This window comes from Ambystoma mexicanum, chromosome 1q (assembly GCF_040938575.1).
Source record: "Ambystoma mexicanum isolate Mex_15411 chromosome 1q, UKY_AmexF1_1, whole genome shotgun sequence".
Classification (NCBI taxonomy): Eukaryota; Metazoa; Chordata; class Amphibia; order Caudata; family Ambystomatidae; genus Ambystoma; species Ambystoma mexicanum.
In genome coordinates this window covers 1,252,650,004-1,252,662,012 of record NC_090922.1, presented here as the reverse complement: position 1 = coordinate 1,252,662,012, position 12,009 = coordinate 1,252,650,004, and the positions used below count along the sequence as shown (strand labels likewise).

Below are 12,009 nucleotides of genomic sequence, written 5' to 3'. Positions count from 1 at the left end.
TTCAGTCGGGGTTTTCTTACACATGTCTTGGCGAATAAGGTGACCTGTTCTCAGGCAGACATGGTTAATCGGCTGCAAATCCGGGCTCAGACACCGGCATAGAAGGCCTCAGCCAAATTTGACCAGTAAACAAATTATATATGTAAATGTGTATCTGAATTAAAAAGGTAAAGAACGTCACAATCCCCCTTTTCACTGCAGAGCAACATATCTTCTAAAGGCAGGTGGTGGTTTCCACAAACACAGCTTGCGGCCCTTCTGACACTGTCGTCATTGTGTGTCACATCAAATGAAGGGGATTGCCTGAAGCGGCAGGGCGAGCTTGCTGGGCAAGGCTGCACAGACTCAAAGCACGTCATTGTTGTCCTGGGCCTGATGAACAGAGCGGCTCCCGGCTAGATGCCAGCCTTAAAAAACCCTTCTGAAAACCGAAGAATTCTTCACATTTTCTCACATGTCTTGACATTTTCCAATGATACACAAACACCTCCTGCGTCTGTGTGCTCTGGCACAACTTAAGTCATGTTTTAAAGCGAGTCTGCGGGGTGCCTGACTAGAAAAGGGTCGCATTTTATTGACGCCCTTCCAGCGACGCAGAATTTTCCCAGCGTTCCCTCAGGTATTGTGAATTTTGGATTGTGCTTTGCTTGTTTGATATGGTAATGCTGGCTTCTGAAATTTGCGATAGTGTATCAAGAACGACACAGAGGAAATCTCTTTGCAGCTCAATTATGTCATGGAGATTTTCCCACATACCCAAAAAATGTGGCCTGCAAGGCACTTCAAAGCTTTAATCTGAAAGAGTGAGTACTAAAACCCATTTGGCACCGCAAACACAGCTGCAACCTTTGCAGCTCCTCAGCCAACCAGGAACTGGTCTGCACATCCAGCTCGATTCATGAAAAGGACACATACTAGAAAAAGCAAATGCCAAAGGCAAAGCTTGTTCTCATTAATTAGTCCTACTTTTGTTGTTTAAAAATACTTGTATACTCTCCTTCTAAACATAGCTTTATATGTACTCTTTAATTCTTCAATAACAGTGATAAGCCCGACAGAGGAGACAGACAAGAGCACATGGTTCAGCAATTGTGTTTATTAAATAAATTAAAGAAAACCTCCTCTCCTCTAACCCTACTTCTATAAAGGAGTGCCTACCGTAGAACACAACAAACGGGTGATTGACAGAACGAATAAGCACTGCCCTCCATCCAAATCTATTCGAACCTTTCACCTGCAAAGAAAAGAAATTAAGAAAAAATAATCCAAACTTGAGTTTAGGATAGGATTACTTCCCCTTTTTGGTAATTTATTGGTGGTTGCTTTTCTGACCCCATGTTCCAAAACAAAAACATTTCTTCTCAACTTTCCTTTTTGGTTGCAACAAGGTCCTCGTAATATAATCCAAACAGTCTTTACTTTATCCCGTCTGGTGGAAAATCTCCTCTGCACCTAGATAGGTTGGTGTTCACAGCAACCCAAAGTTCAATCTATGTCCTTCCTGAATTGTTCACCTTCTTAGCCTCATGTAGTCTACAGGCTTGGACAGCCCTGGTTGGTTTATCCTTTCGCTGACGCCCTCGTGGGATAACCGCTTTCTCATTCCTGGGTACGGGCCTGATCAACCCTGTTGTGGTAGTCGCTTCTCTCATCCTCTCCTGGGGTAATCCGATTTTCAGTCTGGCGTGGGCTACATGGCTGCTTATCCCTGCTTGGTAGCTTGCTTCTCTCACCCTCTCCTAGGTTATTCGGGAATCGCAGTCCAGCATACTGGCTTTCTCAGCCAACTCACACCCTAGTGAGGTACACAGATAATTAGCCCAGTGTGGGCTTTGCTGTGGCCTCACCACCTTCTGCCTGCTCTTGGTACGAGGTCATGTACCTCTATTTAACTGGGGCTTTAGTGTCCATGACCAGTGCGGTTGCATGTCTCAGACCTGGCTTCTATCAGTGTGGTCGTGTTTCCCTCAGTGGCATCTCCCTTTTGGGATGGATGGGCTGTGGATGTCCCCCTTTCGGGGGGAAATCAACCTGCTGCTCCCAGCTTGGCTTCCTTCTGCTGTACCAGGCTCTCTGGGTTCTCTGCCTTGCACCAAGCGGCAGCGTTCCGCAGCCTTTCTAGACTCTCCTGAAGTGGTTCCTCCTCCTGTGAGGGAGGGACGCCCTCTGCGTATCATGCAGGCCACCTTTTCTTGCTCTCTGGCTGCTTGTCCCCTGTGCTCCTCTCTAAGGAGGCCCTGCATAGAATGACCCTGCTCAAACCCCATGTAACCAAAAAATAAGTAGGATTTAGAAGCAGAGAGACTAGGGATGGAATCCTTATTTGGGCATTGCTTGTCCCCAAAGGGGCGTGGGGAACAGCCCCAGTGGGATACTGCTTGCCCTGGCCACTAGGGAGGGTATTGAGTAGCAGGCTCACCTCCCTAGTCCAAAGGGGGTGGCTCCCCTTTGGGGAGAGTAGATGATTTACCTAGGTTCGTCACATAATTCATGCTTATTTTTTATGAAACTCGTCTTTTTATGACTGGTTTATTCAAGAAGTGCCTAGTGTTAGGGAGAATTCTCAGAATGTGCTAATTTTCCTTACCTTTTGAGACCCCCAGCAACTTTGCTGGATTTCTGGGATTTTATGTTTTACCTGGGAAGAGTGTGAGCCTTTTTTCCCCACTCTTCCATGCATTTTGTGTGTGTTTTACTTTTGTGTTCTTTGGTTATGGAGTTGTAAAACAACTCCATGGGCATCATCTTTTTCTGTGTGTCACACAGCACCTTCAGTGAAGTGGCACAGGGGTGTCTTTCAGACTTCCCAAGGTTTAAATACCTTTTCTGGGACGGACTACTGTCTCCCAGAGCATGTAAAGTTAAATTTACTTTACTAGTCTCTTTAAATTTACTGACCCAGCACACACTATCTTCCTATAGAGTGCTGGAGGGGTAGTCTAGCTTCCCCTGAGTAAAAACACTCATGTAACAGTATAAAGTTACCCTTTCCTACTTTAAATGGCTGGTGGCAGTGGTTTAGATCAAACTACCATGATTTATCCCTACCACTTACAACAGTAGCTAAAGAATCGGTCAGCCATGCTTTTCAATATGGCACACCAGACCCATCTGTAAAAACAGACTCTGGTCGACTTTTTTGCACCATTTCTTTTAGGAACGGTCCTTCTTGTGTTTGTCTCTGCACGCAAAACCAGGTTTGGTCCCTTTGTTTGTTGGCCTTTGGCGGGCTTCAGTGCTGAAGCCCCCCTCCGGCGCCTGAGTGTCTGGGGTGGACAGGATGTGAGGGAGGTGCCCGAAACTCCCTGTGCTTAGTATCTTAGGAGATCAGAATACACTCTGGCGTGATTGACCGGCTGCACAGCCGTCCTGATGTGTGAGTGACAGCCAGGCTGGGATGAATGGGGAAAACTGTTTAAAAGCAGGTCTCTGGGTCTTGGAAAGCAGAGTCGACCACTGGAACGAAAGAACCGAAGACGAGCTGAAGGAAGAGGACTGCAACTCCTGGACTGGTGAAGCCCTGCTGCAGGTCCGAGGACTGCAACTCCTGGACGACTGGTGAAGCCCTGCTGCAGGTCCAAATTGCCTGAAACTCCATCGACAGAGAAGCCCTTCAAGGTAAACTTCTTCCCTTGAGTTTGGTGGGAACAACCAACTCATAAGCCACCTGGACACCGTCTCCATCTGGTCGAATTTTAATCAGAGTGCTGTTGAAAACCGGATAGCCAGAGGGAAGGAAACCAGCTCGTAGACTTTAAGGCACTCAAACCTTAAACCGATGACTTGCTAAGCTTTTGCCTCATCCCTGGGCATTGCAGGAACCTCCCGACGTCCTCCTTTTTATCCCCACGAATGAAGCTCAGGAACAGTGAGATCTGCTCGAACTCCCAGGAACAACTGCCTCAGCTACAGCTCTTCTTCAATACAAAGGTACTGTGTAACCACGGTCCGGAAATCTTTTTGGCCATTGCGAAAGTTCGTGGAACCTTTCTCAATTCCGAAAGGCTTGTCTTTCCCTAAACATTCGTCAAACTTTTCGCTTAGCCAAATTCTTCTAAACTCTGTGGCAAAGACTTATCCGTTTACTACCAGAACTGTGCTATCCGATACAAAGACTCTGAACCATTGACTTTGGCGCAGGCCTATGAACTGAATTGCTGGTTGTAGTTTCCTGAAACCCTTTGCCTTGCCTATGCAAGTATTTGTGCTGTCCTTTCTTAAAACCTTGTCTTTTTACTCCTTTTGAAAGTATCTGAAGTGCCATTTTGCTCCCACTTCAGGGGAGCTGAACTTGTTCATTTACTTACCGGTTGTGTATTTGTGGTTTATTAGTGTGTGATATTGAGCTGCTCTTGCTAGTGTAATGTTTTCAAACTGACTGTGTAAATAAATGTATATTCCTTTACCAAGAAACCTTGAGTAAGTGTTTGTTTGAATCACTGTAATTGTTGGTCCTTTGTGTAATTTATTCTACTGCTCACTTTACTCTTGAGATAAGTCTGGCTTTTCAGCCATCGCTACCACTTTACTGTGTAGTACAGGCTTGTACCAAAGGTGAAATTGTACTTACACTTGTAGTCTTAATTGTGTGTAGTGTTCCCAAAGGGTACTGCACATGATTCTGCCTAACACTTGTGGCAGGTGTGGGATAAAGTATACTTGTTACATTTAGAGTGCTACTTTTACCTTTGTTCAAATAATCTCACAAGGCTAAGCAACACTAGAGAAGCAATTGTTTTATCATGACTGATATGGAAAGCTACAGACAGGCGACCCTAGTCACTTTAACAGTTGATCAATTGAGAGATATGTGTAAAGCTAGGAATCTCACTGTAAAAGGCAAAAATGTTGAATTGATAGAAAAGTTGTTAGAATACCAAAGTCTGAGGAGTGGGTCTGAAACCCCCACCCCTGAAGCAAATGTGGAAAATGTTGATGAGGATGATAATATGTTAGAGCCCAGCTCTAATGTTATGGATGAGTTAGATGAGGCAGAAGAGTCTCACAATGTAGGCCCCGTCTTACCTCTACCTGCTCATAGGCCTCAATCTTTGACCACAGCGACCCCAACAGGTCCAACACTAAGTCCCGAATGTGTCTCTTTACAAAAAATGAGACTTGGGTTACAGTTTAAAAGAATCCAAGCTCAATCTGAAAGCAAATACCAAGAACTTAAACTCAGAGAGATGGAGTTGAAAGGCCTCACATGCCCAGAGATGCAGTAAGTATGTATGAGGTTAAGCTTGATATTTTGGATTGGTTGGCTACTTTTGAATATAACCATGGGATTCAAGACATTACAGGGAATCAGTTGATTCCTTGGCTTTTTTCTAGGCTACCCCCTGTTGCAACTGATGTGGTAATGGAGTTGGGGGATATAGACAGAAAGGAGTATGAAACTGTGAAGCTAGCTTTGATAGCTAGATTTGGGCAGACCCCTTCTCAGTATCTTAAGAGATTTAGAACCCTTAAAAAGCATGATGGTACCCCTTGGGCTACCTGAGTGACTGAATGTTTGAAAAACTTGGATGGGTTAAGGGTTACAGAGTTAACACTTGTGAAGGTATGAGAAATCTGTTTATGTTGGAATCTATTTATGATGCCTGCTCTCCTGAGCTGAGACAGCACTTGGCTGACTCTAAGGACATGACCAGTGTGTTGTTAGAGTTGGCAAGAGTGACCTGGCAGAGGGAAGCCGACAAAAAGGCGCAACCTGAAGAAGTTTTGAAAATACATTAAGACTTGTGCAAGTAAGAAAAGTCACAGAAGGAGGGAGGCTAACGTCTGAAAGGGGTCCGACCACGAAAGAGGGAGATCCAGGGATGTCCATAGTGAACTGTTTGTTAAAGGTTGGCAAGAGTGAACCCGGCAGAGGGATGTGAAGAAAAAGAGGCGAGGCCTGAAGTCCCTATGAATAAAGTGAACCTAACCGAGGGATGTCTACAATTAACTGTCTGTAAATGTTGGCGAGAGTGAACCCGGCAGAGGGAAGCCGACAAAGAGGGGTGAAGCCTGAAGAACTGTTTAAAAAGACATTAAGATTTGTGAATACAAGAAGCATTGGAAGACCAGGGGAAGTGAATTGTCCCCCTTTTATTTGAGTCCGAGCACGGCTGCGGGAGATCCAGGGGTGAGAAGTTATCACCCAAAGTTCATTGGAAAAGGAACTGTTTAGTTGATTTGTTGAATACAATTGGTGAAGGGTCTATGCGCGGAAGAAGGGGAGCCAGGCGTGTAACCATCACCCAAAGTATACGTGGGACAGAATTTTGTGTTTGTTTGTTGGATACATCAGGTCTCGGAGGCAAGAGACTTTTTATTGAAAATAGACTTAACCATTGAAGAACACCCGTTATCAAAACGTGGGGAAGGGAGATCCCTGGCAATCACATCCTGACTTATTATTTGTGAACACTTCTTTCTTTATTGAAAACCCCTATCCCACACTCTATGTAATTAGTTGCAAGGATTTGGAAATTGTTTTTTTAGTATAGGCTTTTATTTCGACACAACACCACAAAGACTGCCTTATTTTTCATTGGATAATCAACGCTTGCTCCCATTTTAGATTTAGGCTTAGTTTAGGCATTTTTCCACCCTGCATTTACAGTTTAATAAACACCCTTGAATTGTGTTCACTTGTGTTGTCTTTACTGTTGCCTCCATGAGTTCCTTACAGTTCACACGTATAGTCCTCTCCCTACTCTTGTAGTGACCACTCACTACTCCCTTTGCCCGCTTGTTGTGCTTGATTATAGTGGATCACTCTATGCACATCTCTGTCCACACCACAAAGCTCATTGTATGACTTGTAGGTTATTGGTTTGCATCTTCTGCCTCAGCATTTCATCCACCTTGGGGCAATCAAGAGTACTATTGAGATTGGTATAACAGAGACATGTAATTACGGCACAAAGACGCTCTAGTGTTACTGTGCTGCTAAACAAATGAATATTGCCATACAGACATATCAAGTGTGGTATTTTGAAATGACTATGAAAGTTTGTGTTTGCAGTGAAGCGAGGGACATTAGAAAAATGTGGAACCACACTGACAGCCTCCCAATGATAAGACTGTTTGACGGGTCAGAAGGAGGACAAGGACTTGTGTCTTCCATTTTGGAATATTTGTTTATTACAGAAAAATGAAAAAACTTCTAACTTTCCCCAAGCTATGTTCCCTATAGGATTATGCCAAAATAAATGAGCTGGTGATCAATATTGACAAAGGTAAGATCATGATTATTTTGACACAAAGGTCTGAAAAATAATTTCATATGGAAATTAGGCCTTGAATCAGTGAAGGTGGTTGTCCGATCAGATGTACTTCGCCATGCTTTGCGATGAAACAATAATACATTTATCCCCTGCATATTGAACATTGATAAAAAACAACCTTCACTGCCCTAAAGCATTTCCATAATAGTTGTGGGACCTTTGTGCTAATCCCAATACATACAGCATTTAAGCATACAATATTGCTAATGGCCACATATGGGGTTGAGATCGAGTTAAAGGAAATACCAAAGTCTACATTTTGTAAGTACATCCTGAATGTTTCAAGTTGTTACCCGATGGCTTTGATTAATTTTGAATTGGGCCTCTTGTCATTGTGTACAGTTACAGAGATCCATCGAGCTTGCTTTTTTCCCTAAAAATATTGACTAATAGTGAAACCTTAGTAAAACGTGTAGAAAAGGAGCTGGAGACAAAGGTCCTTAGTTCTTTTAGGAAGTATAGAGACTATGTCATGACTATCCTTAGGAAAATAGGTATTTTAATAGAACTCACCTTGACTTTTACTAATGTTCACATTATTCTGTATATTAGGGAAATAAAAATAAAAGCTACATTGTTCGACTGAAATGAAAACTTAAACATGTTGGCTAATAAAATATTGTCAAAAGAGTTTTTACTGTTTGTTCCCCAATTTCTTGAACCAGCTTCTTATAAATGTGTGTTTACCGGTAAGATGCGAAGGGTGGTATATTTGAGAATGTACTGTCTACCATGGAAGTCTGAGGTGTTAGATGCAAGGTGGCACAGGATAACCGCATTTGTAGAATATGCTTGACCATGAACCAACTGGAAACTGTAACTGTTTGTTTCTTTTGTTCTATGCTTCCCCTATATCTGATTCCCCTAGAAAATGTGCTTAAGCCTTTAACACTGTGGGGGATACCACTGGATTAATCCGGGACCAAGACTATGTCAGGATTTGATGTAGGAAGATCTTTATTTGGACAGTGCAAGACAACTTCTGTGATTTGAGTAGGAGAGATTTGTCTGCAGTAGTAGATAAAAGGATATTTGGATCGCGATATGGTGGGACTGTCCTGCTGTACAGTCAGTCTCATTAGATATTGTTTCATACGTGACCATGGATCAATAGTTTGTATGAATTATCCCTACTGATTTTACAATCAAAAGCCTAGTCTGCAGAAGGTTGAGTATCAAGGAATTGTTTTATGAACATCTGCATCTCATTTTAGAGAGAATAAATCAGTTGTAAATTAACTTACCACTCTACTGTTTCCATTAGCACGCAACTGATTTCCTATTGGCCTTGGCGTAACAGCATCGCTGATCACGACTGCAGAGAAGTGAAAATGATGGTCTGATTGAGGAACATCACCCCTAAGAGAGGGAACACGGTGATCATCACTCTCAATTGCGGGCATGTCATCCTCAGAGGTCTTCTGAGTTGTTGATGAATCCCAGAATGGTTTTGAAGGTTTGTGCCCTCCTTCTGTCATACCACGAGTGTCACTTGCTAGAGAGTCAACTGGGTTGCAACCACCTAAAACAAAGCAAAAGTGATGTATGCCATGGCGTTTTCTGACTGCCAAGAGGATTTACAATATGTCACACAAAATAAACCTTTTCAAAATGTCTACATTACTTTCAATTAATGCGCCAAAAAGCATTTGCTTTTATTTGAAACTTCATATCGTGCATGCAGCATGCTCATGTCGGTGACCTTGTCACACTTTTTTGTTGTGTGTCATCAAGACAATTTACAAAACTTAAATGGCTGTTTTGGTTGTATGCTGCTTTGCATTCTGTTAATTGAAGTCTTCTATTCGAGATGAGAAAAAAAAATCTGGAATCATACTCTTTTTTTTTTTTTGCCTCATATTTTTCTGGAAGGATATATTTGTCAATGCCAAGTAATATGATTTGTGTGAAAGCCAAATGCCCCATATTGATGCCAAGTGAAGCTGGGTTGCCTATGTTTCAGACTGGTCTGAAGCCCCGGTAATCTTGGAACAATTATTTTATCTTACTGTGTATAAGCTGTCAAAAGTGATTTCGTTCAGACTATGCCCTATTATTAAAACATGGTATTACCGAGGGTGTTACACATAATATTAATACAATTAAATGATTCTTATTCCCCATATTATGTGGGAATAAGTACCCTCTTCTATACATTAGAAGGATATAGCAAGTCACAGAAGAATTCCGTGACCAAATAGAGTTATAAGTTCATGGAACTCTGAGGTGATTTCCCTTAAAACACACAAGCTCTTGCTTAATGTATTGTAAGAGATCTACCACGTGCTGAGGCATATAATCAATTCAGAATCTGCTAGGATTCAAAAAAAATAATATGCAGCTTCTAATAAGTTGCAGAAAAGTAGTTTGAGCAGTTTCTATAAAATGCATCTAAAAACTTTTTAATTTTGTGCTCCAAAATAAGTAAACAAATTCCTGCTTTCCTGTTAAACACCAGCAGCGCACAAAAAACATACTACAGTGAATAGTTTCTAACAGAAAGCAATTTTACATGAAAGGAATCTGAACAGCATGCCACGTCTTAAATTAGCTGCTGCAGTTGCAACTGGAACATTGCTCTGTACTGACTCAAGCAGCATGCATTGTGTTGTTGCAACTGAAGTGTAATAACTTACTACAGAGCAATATTGATATCACAACCAGCCTGTAATAAAACAATTATTTACATGCTTGCATACAGGTATTGTGGTTTGCCATGTATTATCATATACAATATATAATAAAAGGCCAGATTTATGTTTGTCCAAAGCCGTCCTGCCCGCTTCGCCTGTTATCACAACTAGAGGGAGCGGTAGCCTTACGCATAAAACAATAAGACTTCAAGTTCATCTTCCAGACGAGCAAAATGTGTATTTTAGCAATGATAACATAAAAAAATATAAACAGAAATTCATTTGATTAAGCACTATTTCTCTAACAAAATAAATTACTTTTTTTAAAGTACTTATGTATTATGTGATTATGTGTTGTAATATTTCTCGGTATGTATTATATCATTAATATTCTTCATGTAAATGTTAAACTTTATTTTATCATCTCATCTCTACTATGAATCATGCTGCACGTAAATTACATTACTCCGACATCTGCCAACATTATATATTTGAGTCCAAAACCCTTAAGTGGAATCCAAGACAATGAGGAGCAGATGCAACAATTGGCTGTATGTACTATGTTGAACCTTCAATGGATTTTGTGATATTTTGTTTGAGGTTACCACTCCTCCACGTTAACCAAGCAAGCTCTTTTACTCATTTCTTTTCTATTAACATAAATTACATTCAAATATCCCACATAATATATTTAGACTCTGAAAATGTCTTCCTTTACGCACATATGCCCGTGAACACAGGCTTTTCCACTATTAAGTAAATAAACCACTATTCATGTATTGCACATCACAACGTTTCTCCCTTAGGTTCCTCATAGCAACTTTGTGTAATGTAACATTCGATGATCCACTTGAGAATCGAAGGCCCATGCCACTCCCTACAATATAATTTTCTGTGATGTAACAGTGATATATTACATATGTGTAAATTAGAGGTCTCCACATGTATTTTACCGTGCAGGGCCTGGCAAATCCTAGCACAGGACCTGAAGATCCACATTTGTCAGCCAAATATAAGGGAATCCACTCCAACAACATACAATCCAATTGCCTGACCTCCGACAACCAATGTGGCCACAGTGTGTCAAAGTGTCTGCACGGAAGCACATGTGTAGTGTGGTAAACCCAAATGTACAAGATAATTATCTGCGTCGAAAGTTGGATGCAGGTGAATGGTCTGTTTAATTTAGGTGATAACTCTATTTGAATTTCACTGGGAGATTAACATTGATGCCTTTTGTTCCAGCACCCATGACTTGCATTTGTTCCGGTAGATATTTTTTCAATTAACACAATTTCTCAGCATTTCGGTGATGGACTGCCCTTGTGGTGCAACCAGACTGATATGCAAATGGTTATTTATCCTCTGAAGAGTACAGCGTGCTAAAACATGGTTGAAGATCCTTTCGAGTGGAATACATCCCATAGAACTGGTTATTTGAACAATGTTCATTCTCAGTAGAGTGGCTCTTACTCTTTAATAAAAAGAGATTTTTTAACCAAATGGTCAATCCCTTGCTCCTTGTGGGGGCACCCTCCAGCACAGCATGCACACCATCTGGTTCTACCTTACCATCCCCCATCTTGAACTACCAACTCAAGTTCATTTTATACCTACTTTATCTTCAGACAGAAATACTATTTTCGGTTTTAAGTGAGGTTGCTCATTTTATAGCAGTTTTGATGGAAAGGATGCAGAGCTGGCTGCAATTACTACACAATATTACTGCTTTTATCGGCTGGGTATTCCTTTGGAATAGCAAGAGAGCATTTTCATCCAGTGCCATCTCTGGGCTGGAGCCAGACGAGGTCCTGGTCCCCCTTCTTCATGATTTTTCGTTCTGCCCACCATTGAGCAGCAAGTGGCAGTGCCTGGCAATAGTTTTCTTAGGTATGTAGATGTCAACTGCGCAAGAAAAAGTGGATGCATTCAACAGATCCTTAACATATATGGCTTGCTTTTTTGTGGCCAGGGTGAACAGTTATTAGACTGAAATGTATAGGCAGCAGGAGCATAGAAGGCTGTGTAGGGATACTTTATGGGCGACCTAGCTGGTCCCATCAGGAAGAGAGCAAGCAAAGCCCTGTTACCTGCCTCGG

At 41.7% G+C, this 12,009-nt stretch overlaps 1 protein-coding gene across 6 annotated transcripts in view; it reads right to left on the bottom strand.

Moving 5' to 3' along the window:
- The window catches only part of LOC138545302 (FRAS1-related extracellular matrix protein 1-like), a 1,530,918-nt gene that overhangs the window by 118,560 nt on the left and 1,400,349 nt on the right, over nucleotides 1-12,009 (bottom strand). For all 6 annotated transcript variants that reach the window (XM_069642060.1, XM_069642059.1, XM_069642062.1 and 3 more), the window contains one exon: nucleotides 8,522-8,799. In XM_069642060.1, the coding sequence (XP_069498161.1) occupies nucleotides 8,522-8,799 (278 nt within the window). The remainder of the gene's footprint in view (nucleotides 1-8,521; nucleotides 8,800-12,009) is intronic.